Source organism: Leuciscus leuciscus (genome assembly GCF_965113295.1).
Source record: "Leuciscus leuciscus genome assembly, chromosome: 18".
In the NCBI taxonomy this organism is placed as follows: domain Eukaryota; kingdom Metazoa; phylum Chordata; class Actinopteri; order Cypriniformes; family Leuciscidae; genus Leuciscus; species Leuciscus leuciscus.
In genome coordinates this window covers 28529224-28549530 of record NC_138742.1, presented here as the reverse complement: position 1 = coordinate 28549530, position 20307 = coordinate 28529224, and the positions used below count along the sequence as shown (strand labels likewise).

General features: G+C 41.3%; 1 protein-coding gene across 2 annotated transcripts in view; it reads right to left on the bottom strand.

Annotated features, from left to right (window-relative positions):
- Positions 1-18517, bottom strand: part of LOC309480626 (laforin-like) — a 53308-nt gene extending 34791 nt beyond the window's left edge. Inside the window, exons 1-4 of one of the 2 annotated variants that reach the window (XM_082145238.1) lie at positions 18186-18517; positions 12344-12518; positions 6256-6500; positions 5271-5482 (exon numbers count right to left, since the gene is read on the bottom strand). In XM_082145238.1, coding sequence (XP_082001364.1) covers positions 5271-5482; positions 6256-6500; positions 12344-12518; positions 18186-18435 — 882 coding nt within the window. In that variant the 5' untranslated portion in view covers positions 18436-18517. Of the gene's footprint in view, positions 1-3866; positions 5483-6255; positions 6501-12343; positions 12519-18185 lie in introns of those variants that run through there. The other variant, XM_082145239.1, reaches the window with a different exon arrangement.
- Between the last annotated feature and the right edge of the window lie 1790 nt (positions 18518-20307).

The window sequence follows — 20307 nt, the reverse complement described above, 5'->3', positions numbered from 1 at the left end:
AGTCTCTCAGTGTGGTGACACTAGTCTCTATTTATTTAAAGGTCAGGTTAAAGCTCTTTTCATTATGGCAGCTTATTTCAAGGGCAGGGAAAGTGCTGTGCTAAATATATAACAAGAATATTGAGTTACGTTCATAAATGAATGAAAGTGGCATGTTAGAGGAGAAAAGGGGCAGATAGTCAAACAATAACCATCGCATTAGCAGTCCTGTCGACAATTGCCTCAAGGTGCCTTTTCAAATGAAGACCATGTCAAGATGAATGAACAATAACTGGGCGAAACTGGCATTCGGTGAAAACATTTCAAAGGATAAACAGAACAATACACTCATGCCATAACGTCTCGGTTACATATGGTAACCCTCGTTCCCTGAAGGAGGGAACGGAGACGCCACATCGAGACCGACGAATAGGAATCTTGCTAGATAGGACAATCTACTTCGAGTGAAACTAAACGAGCCAATACATATTGGCGTGCAATCATTTGCAACTGCTGCTCTGCCACACAGCGCAGGTATATAACGAGCAGGTGCGATTGCACTTCAGTTTTTTGCTGAGGAGCCGAGCCGATGAGCTGGCTGCCCCGGCGGGCCGCAGCAGATGTGGCGACGTGATGTGAAGATGTTCCTCTTCAGTCGGTCAGTCGACGACACGTCGAGACCGACGAATAGGAATCCCTACCAAAGGGCCACAGTTGCTGACCCCATCCAGCACCCTGTGCAAGCCTCTTGCCCCTTCTTGCCTGGAATGATGATAGGAGAGGGCTTACACAGAGTATATCTGTCACTGTTGTTCCGTGATTACCCATACAGTGAGATTCTTGGATAACACTGGGAAAGCGTGCCCTTTCTGTTAGGAAGGAGAACGCTGCGGAACCCACATCCTTCCCTGAAGGAGTTATGTGGAGATATACATATGGACTAACCTGAAGATTGTACATCATATGAAAAACTGGGTGACTTAGCCCAAGGGAAAGACAGGGGCTTCCGTTTAGGAGCAGGCGTGGAAGAATACATACATGGGTCCCCCGCAGGGTCACACATATGGGACCCAGTCTAGACACGGTTCTCAAGGATTCAACGGATAAAGGCCTGGTGCCGGACACTCTGCCACATCCGGGCCGAGGGTGTTGTAGGACTCAACAGGTTTTTCACTCTGGAGCAATAAGAGTGCACAGTAGGGTGCAGCAAGCCAACAGAGCAAGGCCTCTTAGCGCTTTTACCCGTTTAGGGTGAGAACTCGGGAGGAGACCGGCTCTACACGTAGGCTATAAAACCTAGCGAACATGTTAGGTGTCGCCCAGCCCGCAGCTCTACAGATATCTGTTAGCGAGGTGTCACGTGCCAGCGCCCAGGAGGATGCAACGCCTCTCATGGAGTGATCATGCAACCTGAGCGGGCAGGGCACGCCTTGTGCTTGGTAAGCCAAGGCGATGGCATCCACTATCCAGTGGGTCATCCTCTGCTTGGAGACAGCCTTTCCCTTCTGCTGGCCTCCGTAACAGACAAAGAGCCAGGGCTTGGTCTGCCCTCTCCAGGGGCAGCGCTTGCAAGTTCACAACCTGGTCCCTGAAGGGAGTGGTAGGAACCTTGGGCACATAGCCAGGCCGGGGTCTCAGTGCAACAAGGTTGTCACCCGGCTCGAACTCTAGGCACAATTCGTCGAAGGAAAATGCCTGCAGGTCCCCTACCCTGCCCTCTTGTCGCCGAAGAGGCCAGTCTGGGACATGGGGGAGTTAAGGAACCTGACTTTGTCGGTCTCCCTCATGTCAGCCAGACACAGCCAGAGATGGCGTTCCTGGATCACCATAGTGGACATCGCATGACCCGCCGACCGCGTGGTCACCTTCGTCGCACAAAGCGCAAGGTCCATCGCGGCACGAAGTTCCTGAAGAACTTGGGGATCATGACCACCCTCGTGCAGGTCCTTCAGTGCTTTGGCCTGATGGACCTGCAACAACGCCATAGCGTGTATGGCAGAGGCGGCTTCCCCACAGGCCTTGTAAGCCTTGCCGGTCCACTCCGAAGAGTACTTACAGGCCCAGGAAGGGAGACACAGCTCTCTGCGCCAAATGGAGTTAGGGCACAGCTGCACTGCAACGGCCCGCTCCACTGGAGGGATGCGCGTGTACCCCTTAGCCGCCCCACCACCGGGATGGTTTCTGGCAGTGAAAGGTGCTGTCCACGCCCCAGTGAACTCCTCATGCGCCACCCCGAGAAACCAATCAACCAGCCTCGAGTGCTCGGGACACGGTGGAGGGTTCCACACGAGCCCGATCCTGTTGGTGGCCCGGGAAAGCATGGCCATCATCTCCGGGTCCGACCCGGGCACCGCTGTCACACCCGAAGGGGGCAGCGGCGCCGAATCGTCATCCGCAGAGAAGTCTGACCCACCCTCCAATGCAGCGATCGATATCTGTTCATTGTGGGGAGCGCCGAAGGAAACAACTGGTACACACCTCGTGGATGGTCCGTCGGCGGCTCTACTGGCTGCGGAGCGTGGGAGGGATGAGGGTTCCTAGGGGATTGGTTCCCCAAAGGAAGCGCGCTCAACGTGATCCTCAGGTCACCCGTACCACTGCCTGAAGTAACCCTCGGAGGAGGGTTAAATCGCGGCAGAGGCGCAGGGACTTTACAGGAACGAGAGTCTCGACCGTAGCTCCGAGATGGTCATCCTCCCACAATGGGTACGTGATTCATCCACGACTGCTGCCTCAGCATGTTCAATGCCCAGACACGCGATGCAGTGCTCGTGACCATCCCGCGATCCCAGGTAATGACCGCATCCAGAAACACACAGGTAGAGTGACATCTTTAAAAAGACGCGCTCCACCCGTGTAAGCTCTTTCAGGGGACTGCTCTCCTTGGTGTTGACAGGAAATGTGTCTGTCTTGTGCTGTCTCTCTTCACAGCGGTCTTACGGCATAAGAATGACTATTCAGCGCTCTTGGCGCACCGTTACCAGCTGTGAAAACAGCCTTTTTGTTTTGCTCAGTAACACAAAAACAAAAACAAAAGAGATAGAATGGAGAGAGAGAGAGAGAGAGAGAGAGAGAGAGAGAGAGAGAGAGAGAGAGAGAGAGAGAGAGAGAGAGAAAGTCGACCCTGCTGCCGCGCTGTCACCCGAACCAGACACGAGAGATCCTCCTGAAGAGCTTGCTCATTGTTTGATCACCTTTCAGTAGATTAAACAGCATCGAAACGCTCAGCTCCGAAGCAAAAAGCTGAAGTGCAATCGCACCTTCTGCTCTTTATATACCCGCGCTGCGTGGCAGAGCAGCAGTTGCAAATGATTGCACGCCAATGTGCATTGGCTCGTTTAGTTTCACTCGAAGTAGATTGGCCTCTCTCGCGAGATTCCTATTCGTCGGTCTCGACGTGGCGTCAACTAACCGACTGAAGAGGAACCGTTGCCAGCTGTGCTGCATTACAGATTCAACATTATGATTCCTGGCAAATAACAGCTATTATTATTTATAAATAATTGTTTTATATTCATTAAATTAATGTTTGGTATTGCATTATTTGCAGGGTTGTGCAACACTAATATTATGTTAGTTAGGTAGTAAACAAGAATTGTAAGGGAATTGTAAGACTGGAAGAATTGGAAGAATTGGAAGAGAGGGCAACTCTCGATTCGATTTAAAGAGTTAAATAGAATAATCATGCATTACTAAACTATTATATAAATGACCAATAACCAATTGGCAATCTAACCTAAATTCGAGGTTGTGATAAAATGGACAATTGGATAAAAGTTGAATTGGAGTTAAATTACTATGCCACGCAGAAAAGACAGTAACACGCAGTAAACCTTCACCCGCTTATCGGAAACTATCGTTGGACCGATTGGGCAGGCCTTACAGAATGTTTTAATAATACATTTAATTTTCAGTAAGAATTACTCATGAACAGGTTAACATACAAACATATGGAGTATTTCCAAACACTTTGGATTATTAAAGGGATACTTCACCTCTGGAAAGATGAATGTGTATTTAAAATAGGTCATTTATGTAGAAGAAATGTGAAATTATTTTTGAATTTGGAGCTTTCTAGACTGAGAAAAGCCAGAAAATGTATTTTTGGCTTATGTGGATGAAAGACAACAACTCCCAGAATGCACATGCATGTAAGAGAGTGCAGTTACAACAAGGCTAGGCTACCAGTGAGTCTCCGTGACGAGTTTGCCCAGGATTTCGAGATCGCCCAAAATGTCCGGGATTCGGCTTTTGCGTTCTACAGTCGCCATTCATTATGTTTACTGTGGCGAGCAGGACGAGGCTGAGGGCCGCGGGAGAACGGCGCGAGGCCGGTGGAATGATTACTGATGAGCGAGATGCACCGGTCTCATATATCTCACGGAGGAGCGGGAATTTTCTTAGCAATGTTAAAACGCACATCGACCGATCACTTGTTTAGCGTTCATGTAAACACTACATTCAGATTCACCAATCGGAATGAATTCAGCTAGATTGAAACAAAAGGTGTGCATGTAAACAATGAATGGTGACTGCAGAGAGCAAAAGCCGAATCCCGGACAATTTGGACGATCTCGACGGCCGGACATGTCCGGGAAAAAGAGGATGGTAACCCCTACTACTCAGCTTTCTCCTACTACTCAGCTTTCTCCACAGAACAAGAACCTGCTAGCTTAGCTTCCAAAGAAAGACGGCTGACACTGTGTACATTCTGTGAGTGAGATCCCACCTCCTATGGGCGGGTTGAGAACATGCGGGACAGCCCCTACTACTGGCTGTAGTCTCTCGCCTCTTGTCAAAAAATCCTCCGATGACGCAAAATGACGATTTTTTTCCAGACAAAAAATACATAAATCTCTCGTCTCAGGGGGATATGAGGGTGGAAAGCATGAGAAACCAATCGAAAATACTACAGGTTTTCTACTAATACAAAGCTTAATGCTAAATCCTGAAGTATCCCTTTAATAATCAATGTTATTTCTATTATTTGCTATACTTCACACTTCATTTCATTTCGTGGATTCCAAGAAGAACATTTCATGTCCCATGATGTTCTAATTAACTCAATTTTATATAATCACTAGATTTAGATTTTGATGTCACTATTTAGTTTTACAAAGTAGCTCTGTGTGACAAGATTAAAATCTATTTTGATGTCTGTTAATTGCTTTGACATTATTGAACACAGGTGTCCTCCTATCCAGTAGAGGGCACTGTTTTCAGATCTCTGGGTTGCAAACAAATGGACAGAGTCGCCCAAACTTCACGACAAAGTCATTTTCTGCTCTTACCAGTGCTTCCTCATCAATATAGACTGCCGCCCTTCTGGCAGTGAGGTAGTACTGCACTTTTCTGAGTCTCCAGCCTAACACATACATCAGGAGTCCACACACTGCCGCAGTAGAACGGCCCACTCCTGCATTACAGTGAACATATACTGTGTGGCCGTTCTTCAGCAGTCCATAAAGCAGGAACACTGCCTGGGGCAGCATCCGTGTGCGACCTGCAGAGGGCAAAATTACAATAAACATATACAGCAATACAAGCTTCTTCTTAGTAATCAAGTTTACAGTTCAGAACAGCATATCCTCCGTGTGCTAAGTACATGTTACCTACGGCTCACTTGTGTCTGTTTTTCAAGGGTATATTGGCTAAACACACACTGACCTTCTGTGCTCATGTCTGGGGTGGGGATCCAGAGATGCTAACCGTGGATCAGGATGAGTTTTATTGTGTGAAATAATGCCCATAGTTCATGGTGACTCATCCGTGACTCTTCTATCTGAGCATGAGCGCTCAAGGCAAACACAAATTTAACTTTAGGACTGGATGACTACACAGAAACAATTTTTTTTGTCACACGAGAACCAACGAGGTTCATTCTCTTGTCACGCAGCACATTTGAGCTTCAGCAAGAACCGATGAGGTTCATTCTCGTGTTACGCAGCACGTTTGAGCTTCTGCAAGAACCAATGAGGTTCATTCTTGTGTTACGCAGCACATTTGAGCTTCTACAAGAACCAATGAGGTTCATTCTCGTGCTACGCAGCACGCTTGAGCTTCTGCAAGAACAAGTGGGGTTTGTTCTCGAGCTTTAAGCAAGTACGCTTGAGCTTCTCTTTATGTTCGCTGATCAATGTTTATATGTGAATAAAAGCCTAAATTCAATCCGTTCATCATATAAAGTGATCGTGTCTCTTCAGAAAAATTTGACTAATCCTCTCAGACACTTGTGTCTGTTTTTCAAGGGTATATTGGCTAAACACACACACTGACCTTCTGTGCTCATGTCTGGGGTGGGGATCCAGATATAAGAAAGGCCACAGTCTTTGTACAGGTGCGTCATTGTCTCTGGGGTAATGGGTTGACTGAGGTCACGCCGGCAGCCGTGTGAGTTGTTTATGACATCCCATTCTGTCTGAAAGTTCATCACTGCTGTAACACCCAGTTCTTGTTTCAGCTTTAGGGTTATATGTTCGACCCGTCGAGGGCAGCTGCCTAACCAGACACGCGGAAGCACCCTGAAGAGAAGAGAGAGAGGAAACTTAGCTGTGTGAATGAGTATGTGTGTGTGTGTCTACAAACAATGCACATAGTTGTGTGTAACCAGTGATGGCCCATCAGAGAAGGAAAGGGAAATCAAAAATGTTTTCAAAATATAACAACAGAAGAGACTGTTGTTTCAATACATTTACTTATAAATATGCAGAAGTAAAATATTTCAAATATTTTCCTTGAATAGTAGACCAGAGATCATCTGTGAACATAAGCATAATGAGCAGCCAAAGACACGATAATTAAACCTGCCTCAATCTTTTTTGGTTTGATCAATATTGTACATACATCAACTTCCCTGGACAATTCCCACAGCTGTAACATACAATCACCACATTGCTTAATAGATATATTATGAGATCCCAGAGCAACGAGTGCAGAAAGATATGGCAGGGTGATAGGAAAGATCATAAAACATATACTGTATGAATAAGTGTTCCTTTAACGATTGCACTGACAATGTTACAACTCAGTGATACACTTTTTTTTGTGTTTTTTTGCCATTGAAACATACTGTACCTCCAGCCCTACATATTCAATTTTGGACTGCAAATCCATCCTGTCATATCATATCAATACAACGGAGACTCCTCCTGACGTGGGGGGTTGACTTGGGCAAACCAACAATTACGCAGAGCACTGTTGCAACTCCAAAGAAACTCTACAAAACACTCAGAACAACAGAAGAGAAAAAGCATTTTTCATTTTACATTTTCAGCGTCTCTACCTCCATCGTTTCTCATCAAACGATGAGACAGTCATGTCAGCAGGGTCTCTCCCTCTGTGTATATGAGAGCTCAGGACTCAAATAATGGAAATGTTAATGAGTTTAGTGGTTTGAAGAAACAGACTGACAGCCAGGGGAATGAAGGTCAGAGACACCAGGTGAGAGGTGTATTTTTACCTCAGAAACCCACATGCCTCTTTGAGGGGAAAACATAAATGAAATGATTGAAGGGAAAGTGAGCTGCAGGTTAATGGTGTGACACATTGAGTATGATCTAACCTCTGCCCAAAACCTTCTCCAGGGCAGGACGCTTGGGTTTATGTCTAAGGAAATTACATTCATATATTTTCCCTGTGACTTAAGTGTCCAAATGCTTTTTGGTGCAACTGTACACAGAGGTGTGTGCAATGTACTCCTTCTCTGAAAACGATGTGTTTGTGTGTGTGTGTGTGTGTGTGTGTGTGTGTGTGTGTGTGTGTGTGTGTGTGTGTGTGTGTGTGTGTGTGTGTGTGTGTGTGTGTGTGTGTGTGTGTGTGTGTGTGTGTGTGTGTGTGTGTGTGTGTGTGTGTGTGTGTGTGTGTGTGTGTGTGTGTGTGTGTGTGTGTGTGCGCATTTAAGCACTGCATTAGAAGTCGGCACGTAGTGCATTTTAAATGAGCAGTGGTGACAAGTACAAGTTGTGTTTAATTAGTAGTCCAAGACCTAACAAGGTGTACTTGATTCTGGAGACAAAAGGTCCTTGTATTTTTCCTTGGGACTTTGTTCATTCAGCCACCCGAGTATATTTTACACTCTTCATTTGGTGTGAATTAGACTTTGTAATTGATACACAGAAACATTGTTTCCCGAGTTTCATGGTTGTTTATTTCTTATAGAGTCAATGACATGCACTGTTGGAACATTGACACATATTGTAAATGTAGACAAAACCAATCAACCAAAAAAAATCTACTTGCAGTACATTTTAATGTTGAATTCTCTGTGGGTCTTACTATCTTCTGAGACTAGGTTTAAATAAACCAAAGGTTCTTTAATTAAACAAACTCAGGGAATCCAAATATAGTAAGGCAACATAACAGCATATTTCACATGAACACACAAACAATACCAGAAACCAACTGAATGAAAAGGAGTTTAGTAACTGAGAGAAACAAATAGAAACTCCATGAAAATGAAACTAAAACAGGCAGTTTGTGATGTCTATATAAAACCATACTTGCAGATAATATAATATTTATGAATTAAAGAAAGCACATTTTCATGACTATGTTCGGTTACACTGTGTTTGGTGACTATGATTGGTAACACTGGAATTAGACAAATAAGTACTGAGTAATATTAATTATTAACTACATGTAGTTATAGGGTCCTGTTATGGGTTGCCTTAGGGTTAGTTGCTTGTAATTATGCATAAATTACTGTTATTACTTTTTTAAGTATCTGTAACTACTTTAAAGTACTAACAATTTAACGTATTAAGTGTTACCCTATGTTTTTAACACTCTTAAGTATACTTTTAAAAAGTGCACTTTGTAATTATGTAAAATTAAATATGTTACTTTTAAGTACATTTTATTTCATTGTTTTAATAATATTTTGTCATTTTTTAAAGAAGTACACTTATTTTGATGTGTTGACTAACATACTAAAACATATGTAAAGTCTTTATTATAATTTAAACTGAAGTAAAGTGTGACTGAAGACAAACAAACTAAAAGTCCATGAAGGTGACACTGACTGAACATGAACATGACAGAACGCCCCCTCCCGGGAGGCACAACCTCGCAGCGTGGAGAGGAGAAGGAGGAGGGCGTGGAGATGGTGTAGGGATGGTGACAGGCGATGGCGAAGGGATGGTGATGGCAGGCGGCAGAAGAATGGTGACAGATGGATGGCGACGAGACCCCGACGGCGATGGTGTACGGCCGATGGCACAGACCCAGAGCACAGTGACGACAGCCCATGGCGGAATCAAGGGAGGGAGGATCCAAGGTGGTGTAGAGGCGGACGTCAACTGGGGGACGTCCGACGGAGGCAGAGCCGATGGATCCCAGGGCGAAGACAGAAGATCGTCTGAGGAGGAGCCGCTGCGATGCCGGTGTGATGGAGGACCAAGGCGTAGCCGAAGGGAAACCGTAGGGGTGGAGGAACTGCGTGTAGCAGAAGATCTGCAAGTCCACAGAGGAGGTGGTGTGACGAATGACCAAGGGGGAGCCGGTTGGGCGAGGGAACCCGGTAGAGTCGAAAGGCCGAGGGTTTCTGGTCGCGCCGAAGGTGGGAGGAGCCAAGGTGGAGCCGACGGGCCTGAGACGGAGTGAGGGGATCAGAGGCCGGAGGTGGAGCCACAAGATCCATTCGCTCAGGTGCTGATGGAGGTTGCTCGACCTGCGGCTCGACGTCACAGCATGGCATTTCAGGAGATGGCAAAGGGCTGCAATCTTCTATCAGAGGTGGGGCTGGAGGACTGGCTGAGAAGGGTGGTGATGGAGGCAAATAGAGACTTGTCAGGGTTAAAGGTAATAGTACATAGTCCATGCAGGTCTCTGTGTTGTTTAGAAACAGTGATGACAGTTCAGAGGAAACAGGAAGAGAGTTCATACAGTCTATGGTGCTGTCTAGGAACAGCAATGAAGAACGAGAAACAGGGTGGGAGACGGTACCTCCATACTTAAGTCCATCAGCCAGTCCTCAGTCTCCATTTCCACCAGTATACCCCTGGTCAGACTCACTGGGGGGCAGCGCTGTCCACTTGACACTTTACGAGGTTTAGTCACAAGCTCTTTGTATAAAGTTCAATTCAAGCTCTGGTATAAAGTATTGGCAAATAATAATAATAATAAAAATGTTATTAACTGTTTTTTTTTCTCATCAAACTGTTTTCGGAAAGATAATGTTACAGAAGGAACTCGTGAACAGAAATGTTAAAATACTGATTCTGTTCAGAGTGAACCATCGTTTTTTTAAGCCTTACTTCTACATTTAGCTGATTAAAGTCTCTCTATGTTTTCCACTATTTTGTCCAGTTGTACTTTCTTTACTGGAGATGACGGTGCATTCTGTCATAGGAAGACATAGAATCTCTGCCCTCTTGGAGATACACCAGCCTCTTTGATATAGTAAATCTGTCATTACTCTAATGGATTCCCCAACCCCAGACTCAATGACCCAGTCTTACTTTTATCCGCCTCCACTTTCAACTTTTTTTGCCTGTAGAACAAGGTCAGAGGTCAAAAGAAACAAGCACTTAGAGCTCACTGCCAAAGGAATCCAGAGATTCAGAGTCATTGAGCTAATTGTAGAGTGCTGTTTAAACCACATACACAATTAAAAAGAGAGACAGGCAAAAAAAAAAAAAAAAAAAAAAAAAAAAAAAAAACACCCTAATCAAAATGCTTCTGTGTAATTAGGTGTTACTATCTGTGGATTTGAGACTTGGCACATACTTCAAATGAAGTTGAATTTATAGAGTAAATTTATCTTTAACCTGGTGTTAATCGAGACACTTTACTTCTGCTAAAGATCATTTTGTGTTCCACAACTCTTCCCTTTAAAACTAAAGGTCACATTTACCGTTGTTCTGAGAAATTTCATTCAATAAAAAACGGGAAAAAAATTCCTTCACGTTTTTTGCGCATAGACAACAACAACGTCAAAACAATCCCTGTTCACAAGGATCTGCGAACACAACTAAAAAAGCTGCATTATGCTTCCATGCCAGCAGTTGGCGATGTCACTTTGTAGAGAAACACTGAGGGCCCTATCTTACACCCGGCACAATGCAGTGACAAGCGCAACACAAGTGTTTTTTGCTAGTTTCAGTCCGACGCAGTTATCATTTTCACATCCTGTGCCAACGTTGTTTAAATAGCAAATGCATTTGCGCCCATTTGTGCGCCCATGGGCGGCTGGTCTGAAAACGAGGTGTGTTCTGGCGCATTGTTGGCGCGTTGCTATTTTGAGGCAACAGAAATAGACTGAGCCATTGACCAACTGAAACCTGGGCTAAAGTCAATGGCGCGATATTTTTTTTGTTATTTATTGAGCGCGTTAGTAATGTGCGCCTATAGGCGGGTCTGTACTTATTAAACACACAGCACACAAACATGGCAAATATTTAAAATAAAAGGATTAAAATGTAAAAGATTATTATTGTGTACATAAAGATGGTGGAATCCGGCTTGTCCCGTAGATGTTCTGCTTGCGCACTTTTACCTCGCGCACGAGCAGTTCCGTTTGCTCTCTGGAGACGCGTTCGGTCTTTCCACTATCAAATTCCGTCATGTAAATATTAATTAGCATCATGAGTGTCTGTAACTTAGCCAACAGTTTTACAGCCTGTTCACTGACAACACCTGCACAGAACAAGTAGTCTAGGCCTAGACATATTTTCGTTATCACACGATGACTGACTCTTGTCTGTCTTCAAAACTTGAGAGCCCTGAGTTAGTTATGCATCTAATATATCGCGAAAACAGTTAAAACATTTTGAATGACAGTGACAGATTTGATGAGTTGCAAGTGCCTAATTGAGGTTGTACATTGTTTCATGTGAATGAAAGAATAAGTGCAACTATGTACTACAAGTTTGTGTCTGTCATTTTATTTTTGTGAATGGGATTTTACACAGTTGTAACTACTTGTCTGCAACTTCAAATTCAGAATACAGGTTTGGGACAATTGTTTGCGAGTGCAAATCTCAACATTTAACTTCAGATTTTTATTTTACAGGTTTTCACAATGGAGCTGCGAGTGTAAATATTAGTGTACAAGTACGAATTTGTAATGTACAAGTTCTCAAATTCACATCTACGTGCTCTCGAGTTTTGCAACTCTTTTAACTTTATCACTTACCCTCATGTTGCTCCAAACCTGTACGTGTTTCTTTAGAGTTGACGGCACCCATTGACTTCCATAGTAGGAAAAAAGATTATATGACTGTCAACTGTCTGGTTACCGACATAAAACATCATCAACAGAAGAAAGAAACAACTTGAGGGGGTGAGTAAGTGATGACAAAACTTTCATTTTTGGGTGAACTATCCCTTTAAAACACATGATGGATGGGAATGCATTCACACATACTGAGAGAAGTGAATGGCCTGCTGTCCCGCTATGCTGAAGTAGAAGTTGGTGGTGTGTTTCATCTCATCTGTGTGGCCAGTCTCCTCAATCCAGTGACCAATCGGGTGGCAGTATACCCCGTCCACCATGTTACTGTCGTCATACACACACTGCCGGTCATGATGTGGCCCATTGCCTAGCGATAGACACAAGACAGACACAACACTTCTCAAATACATTTGCACACTAATGGGTCAATGACAAACCACAGTAGAATAAATGAGATGAGGAAAAAGAAAATATTGTAAAAGTTCTTAGATGTCAACAAAATGTTTGAATTAATCACTTTAAAATATGATGTTATGTAACATCTGAATAAACAACACATTTGTTTCATGCTTCATTTAAAGTTTCAGTGGCTCTTGAAAAAGTTCAGATTCACATTATTGTCCCTTTTGTGCTTTTTATGTAAGCCTTTCATTTCTGAGGGGGAAGGTAATTAAATTACAGTGTTGTTCAGACTCTGGAGGTCACCTGTTCCTGAACCTCTGAGAGTTCACATTTAAAAGCTAATGGTTCCTTTCATTAATTCAGACACTTCCTGTAATGGCTGCAATGCTGCATAATTTTGGTGGTCAAGTCATAAGCTTGATTCATAATAAATTAAACATTCAAATTAGTCATTGCGTTAATAAAACAGTAGTGCATCGCTGCCTCAGTCCTACATGTTATGCACTTGTAATGAGGGAGAGCATATGGGTTTCTGAACTGGTATTCATCCCTAACTCACATTCATCCAGAAAGAACGTGGGGTGTTTGTTATTTGTCCGACATTTATCATCCCACCCCGCTGCTGTCGCCCTTTCAACCACTGGGCTGATTAGAGTCTCAGAGCTGCAGCCCACACAGCAAACAAGCTCTTCACGCTGACTCATATAGCATGGACAAAACCTATGCAATACTGTAATTATGCTCATGGTTACAGTCTCAGTTTAAGCCACAAACATATATTACACACTGTAAGAAAATACAGTATGCAGATGGTGGTGTTTAAATGGGTTTGGTGGGCTGGTGTTTGGAGGTCTCAAAGCAATATTGCCCTACGAAGCCAAAATGCAGTAAGTATGCCAAAACTGAAATGGCTTTTTATTGAATTTTGATTTATTTGACATTCAGATCTAAAACCTCATTTATAAAATGGATTTTTCTGACTGCTATGATTCTTGGTAACCATTAAGAGCCCACAGTTCCTGTTTCTTTCTCCATTTCTGTTATATTACATGCTAGACAGTCTAAGGTCTTCCCAAGTACAGCAAACCAATCTAATCTGCTGCCTGTTACATGTCAAACTAAGATTGCTGTGGGGAAAAAAATGTACACTGTCAAGTTAGCACTTTTAAACATCTGATCACTTAAAAATAAATCACTTCTAGTCAACGACTTAATAACCACAAACAACCTGGATGTTATGCTTCTAAATGAAACTTGGCTAGAAGACACAACAGTCCTCAATGAAACAGGCCCTCCTTACTTTACTTTTATGAGTGTCTTCAGAGCGGGTAGGAGTGGTGGGGGTGTAGCTGCGCTATTTCAAGATGTCTATCAATGTAACCAGCAATGGACTTTACAGAACTGTTATCAACAATTTCCGCAGAGTTTGACTGTTTTGCCTTTGCTGGGATTTTAATATAGATAATGCAGAAACCAATATGGCAAAAGAAATCATAACTGTTTTAAATACTTTTGATCTGACTCAACATGTACACGGACCCACACACAATCGTGGACACACTCTAGATTTACTTATCAGTAAGGGTCTAAACATTTTATCGATTGCTATTAAGGATGTCTGATCATTTCTGTATTTTCTTTGATATATTGATCTTCCAGGTCGCAGATTTGGGTTGCTGGGCGCCAGCATGTCGAAGAAAACAAGTCAGTCAATCTCCAATAACGCCACTTGCTCCTTAACCTGTAACCAGGAATACTAACACACACACCGACACACAGCTTCTTCAAGGTTGGATTTGGTCGGGCTCTAACGATAAACAGGAGAGTCTTCTCAAAACATCAAGATAACATCTTCTTTCTCTAAATGAGAGGACACTTTAATATAGAACAGTAAAGTAAATGCTAAGAAATGGTCACTTAAACTATTGGTTCCAATGACCTTTATGACCTATAGTCATCATGGTGTGCTAGAATATATATGTTTTAACACGTTGAAAATATTTTGCAACCAAACAAGTCAATATTTAATTACTGGAAGCCAGGCTAAATAAGCAAGCAATGTGGCTGTATTCCTAGCATGGGCTAGACCTGCAGTCACCTCTCAGATATCAAATACAGACATTAGAGAATACATGAAAAGAACATTTCAGTAATCACACTGGTATCTTCTATAACAAAGTAAAATATCATAAGCCTAGAGAAGTCATTCAACTCATGTGATATTTAGAAGGAAAAATATTTATTAATACCTTGATTAATCACATATACATTGAAGCATAAGTGGATTCCAGAATCCACCCCTTCAGGGGGAAACTCACACTGAAACGTGTTTTCTCTAGTTCACGTTGGCCACAATTATTGGCACCCAATTATTGCAACGCCCTTTTGCAAAGATAACAGCTCTTAGTTTTCTCCTATAATGCCTGATGAGTTTGGAGAACACCTGACGAGATCAGAGACCATTCCTCCATACAGAATCTCTCCAGATCCTTCAGATTCCCAGATCCATGTTGGTGCTTCTTCTGTTCAGTTCACCCCACTCATATTCTATAGGGTTCAGGTCTCCTCTTCAGTCTTCTAGTGTTCAGGTCAGGGACTGGGACGGTCATGGCAGAAGCTTCATTTTGTGCTCAGTCACACAATATTGTGTTGATTTTGATGTTTGTTTTGATCCTTGTCCTGATTGAAGATGCAACCACGGCCCATAATACGATTTCTAGCAGATGCCGTCAGGATTTAATTTTTTTATCTGTTGGTATTTGCAAGACGCTTTACAAAGACATACAGAAAATATACATTGAGATAAAAGAGGGGGAAAAACATATTTAAAAAATGAATAGAATCATACAATCAAAATCAATTTAAAAGACATTATATATATATGTGCTAGCCGGAAAAAAATACCATGTATCTGAACAAGATGTCCAGGAACTCCAAAAAATAAATAATAGGCCCACAACATTAAAGATCCAGCGGTATATTTAACCGTAGGCATGGGGTACTTTTTATCCCTGTTTGCACCAAACCCAAAAAGCTCTTTTGTTTAGTTTCATCTGACCATAGAATCCAGTCCCGTTTTTGCCATTTGGTGGATTTTCTGCCAAAAACAACTGAACATACTGGAGTTTGTTTATGGATGAGTGAGGAGGATTTTTCTGGAAATCCTCCCAAACAACATGGGGTGATGTAGGGGTTGTTTGATATTTTTTAGGCTTTCTGACCCCCAAGACTCAACTTATCTCTGCAATTCTACATCTGTGATCCTTGAAGAGTCTTTGGCCACTCAAACTCTCCTCCTCACCGTGCATTAAGACAATATAGACACACGTCCTCTTCCTGGCAGATTCATAACATCTTTAGTTGATTGGAACTTGGGTTTTTTCAATTATTTAGCTATTTTCTTACAGAAACTTTCTATTTTGTGAAGCCCAAACATATTTTGCTGCACATCAGAACTATATTCTTTGGTTTTTCTCATTGTGATGGATGATTAAGGGAATTTGGCCTTTGAGTTTCCTCATATTTATACTCCTGTGAAACAGAAAGTCATGGCTGGACAATTTCATGTTCCTAGTCACCCTGGTGTGCAAAAAAAAAAAAAAAAAAAAAACATAAATATGAATATGAATGGGAATATACTTCAGAGCTATTTTACACATACGAATATCTGGGGGTGCCAATAATTGTGCCCATGCAATACATTTATTTCATAATGTGAGTATAATTTAATAATGGTTAATAGAATATTTCAATTGTGTTACTCATTTGTTCCTGTGTAGTTATTCATTAATGACGGAACGGTATTCTAAAGTGTTACTGTGTGTTTTATATTGTTGCTCTGATGCATGAGAGTGAGTAATTAATTTTAAATGAGAACTATTCCTTTAAAATATAACATAAAAAATAAATAAAATAAAAATCAGGCTACTTTCATTCCATCCCACAAACAGCAGCCAGTTCTTTTCTGATTTAAAAGTGGTTCACTCTCTATCATACAACCTCTTAAGCTTCACATCTAGGTCAAATACAGGAAAAAAGGTGCAGAATTAGAACCTACTGAAGTGAACAGGCCATTATGTCCTATAAACCAAGACTGTCCCTATCTGGACGCTGCCAATTGATCCACCCCACTGATCTGAGTACTTTAGTCTCAACTGGAGGACTATCAATTCATGCTTGCTTACCTGAGGCAAACTCAGAGCAAATTCACCTGCTATGGTGAGAAATCAGCAAGCATCATTTCAATCAGCAAAACACATCTCGACACAATCAAAATCTCGGCTGTTTTCAAATGAGACAGTGGGAATTGACAAGATACCAGCAAACAATGGCTCAATCAAAACCTCAGTCAACAGATGGTGTGAGCACTGGAGCAGATCGTCGATTTGTCACGCATAGGCATATTCATTCAAATGAGAAACATGACAGAATGAGAAAACTGCCACTTGAGTCATGTCAGGACGACGGCTTGGGTTCCCTGACAAAGCAGGTCATGTTCAGGTTTCAGCGTTCCTTCATTTTTCATCACTTTGAAATATTTGCTGCTTTGCTCCCAAAGCAGGGTTCAAAGTTTGATCTCATGACAGTGAAATACTTTTCAACAAGCTTCATACTGTGCAAAAAAAAAAAAAAAAGGTGCAAAAAGACAGTGATTACATAAATACTGGACAACATTTCTATAGGCTATTATCAGGTACTTTCTCAATCATTTCAACCCAGTGCAAAAACAATCTTACTAATATTATTGGGAGATTTAGAGTGACAACTGATTTATATGCATTTTATGTAGTTGTCTGTTGTACTGTTATATAGCATAATATATATATATATATATAGAATTTCAGCTTACTTTTTGGCCAAATAAATATCAGAGTCTGCAGCGAACTGCATATTTTTACTCAGTTTGGGCCTCTGAATAAAACGAAAGTGCATTTTCCTCAAGCATGAGCTCCATATTCTCACTATCATACTGTCTGAGTACATACATACACACCTGATATATGATACAAAACACAGATGCATTTTTTTTTTTTTTTTATACATTCTGACTATTATTTCACACGTCAGGCTTTACATTAATTTCTGAAAGCTTTAAGTCAATGGAAGTTGCATTTTCTTAAAAGTTATTCCCTGGTTTCACATACAAGACTTAAGCTAGTCCCAGACTAAAATGCATGTTTGAACTGTTTTAACTGAAAGCAACTTAAACTGATGTATCGTAAATATGACAGTGCCATTACACCAGTAATGTTTTTTTAATGGCACCTTTATAAAAGCTACTTAAATGCCCTAATTGAACTAAGCCTTAATTCTGGCTTAGTCTTAGCCTTGTCTGTGAAACCAGGCTTAAATTGATTAAATCAAATTATGGATTTTAATACAGTTAGAGACTGTAAACTGTGGCCTTCACAGGTTAAACTGAAAGGATTTATAATTTCTTGACTGTCTGTCAGTGCAAGTCAGACTGTGGAACAGCAGCACCATCCAGTGAGTCAAAAACGTTATTACACTGAGGATAAAGCGCGTATTTGTCCTTAATCTTAAGAGATAATGTATTTCCTCTAAAGCTGATGTCCTTTTGAAAGTGTGTTTGTCGTCCTCACGACTTGACCATTATCCGCACATAGCCTACCTTCCCAAATGTAGTTCCCATCGACACGCTTTATAAACTTAAACCACAGCTTGTCTGTGTTGGGTTCGGACAGATGCACGTCTCCGGTCCACAGACACGGTTCACAGGTGGACGCAACCGGGCGGCTCGTGTTCATCTGCACGGCACGGGCCGGGTCCCAGTGTCCCATCTCCGGCCGAGAGCCCAACACTAACACCTCGACATCTGAACTCTCTGGTGTCAGAATTACACCAAACCTAAACACAACCATGTCCTGTGAATACACACAGTATTCGGGAGCTCTATAACTGGGACTGATCTGTATGTGCCTTCGGTCACTGACATTAAATGGCTGCGCTAAAAATATACGCAGTATTCTTGACATTTAAAGGGATACAGTGGCTGAGAGGGGACAAACTCTCTCTTTCTCTCTCTGTGTGTGTGTGTGTCCTGGTAAACCTACATTATGGGGACACAATGTCCCCACAGAGATGGCAATATCTGAAATCCTTTTCCTCGTGGGGACATGTTTTGGTCCCCATGAGGAAAACAGCTTATAAATCAAACTAAGTGATGGGTATTGAAAATGTAAAAATGCATAAAGTATTTTTTTGTGATGGGTAAGTTTAGGGGTAGGGTTATGAGAGAGAATATACAGTCTGTATACAGTTTAAAGTAGAAAAATCTCACTTTTAGATGTTTATTATTATCGTGATCACAGTAGAACAGGTATAGGTCCTGAACAGTGCTGTAAAAAAGTAAATGACCCCGCTTTAAGAGCCTTCTTATGTTTTTATTCAGATAATTCACATGTGAATAATCCCCCTAAACATGTTTAACAGCCATTAAATACACACACACAAAAAAATAAATGATTAAAGTTGAAATAAATCATTATTAATTATTAAAATGTACATGAACATAATTTATATTGTCATGTATTTGAATATAGTTGATGGATATAATGATGGATTTGCAATTTAGTACATTTATTTTAACATTAAAGACCAATTAACTTTAAATGTAATATCAAATAACACACTAGTTACAATTATATTAAAATACTATACATGTGCATCTGTTCAACAGATTAAAATAAATGTTTCTTTAAAGCACAACAAAGGATTATTAAAACAAATATTTAACGTGTATTTTAAAGTAAAACTTTTAATTTGACATTACAAAGTGCCCTTTTTTTAAAAGTGTTAAGAAGCATAGTCATGCAATTGTACTCTTTTATTTCATCAATGATATATTATCTGTTATTAAAAAATAAGTTATCAGTTTATATAGTTTATATAAAGCCTGCCTACCTGTAAAGATTTTAAGTACACTTCAGGTGCACTTTCAGTACAATCAAGTGCTTTTCTTTTCATATTCAGCATTAATCAATACAAATTCTCTGGATTCGAACTCTGCTCTGTAAAAAAATAATTATTAATGTGACGTTATTTTATATTTGTTTTACCCTGTTCGCACCTTAAGGTATTCAGCCGTATTTAGTATTAAAGGCCACATCTGCACAGTTCATTTGCTTTAGTAATTGTACACACTTAAGAGTTAGACTGTATAAGGGACATGAAATACCAGGTTCTTCTGAATAGGGACTGTATTAATTGTATTACATTATTTTATTATAAACTTCAAAGAGCCAAGACGTTCTCAGGGAAAGAGCACATCATTTCCAGAGTATAAACCAGTTAAAAGTTAGGTTTGGATGTAGTCTGTAAGCATACATTTAAAAAAATATAAAAAGACATTGAGCCAGAATAAAGATAATAAAATATATATATATTTTTAATTCATAAGTCAAAAACCACATGCAATTCCAACCAACAGCTGTACTGGCAATTTCTCCTCAGATTTTAAACAATCAACCTATAACATGGCTTCAGTAATACAATATATGGACTGCATTAAAAAAAAAAAAAAGAAAAAAAAAAAAAGAAATCACTTCATTTTGATTACATAGATATGACCACACAACCTAGGCTGACGTTTAAGTTGAGAAGCCTAAAACAGCTCCTAACATGTAAACGCTGCATAGCTTTCCATAAACTTTCTATAGGTAAAGATGAAAATAAACACTTCTGTGGTTTCATTAGCTTGCAGATCACACCTATAAATATTAGCCTTGACAAAT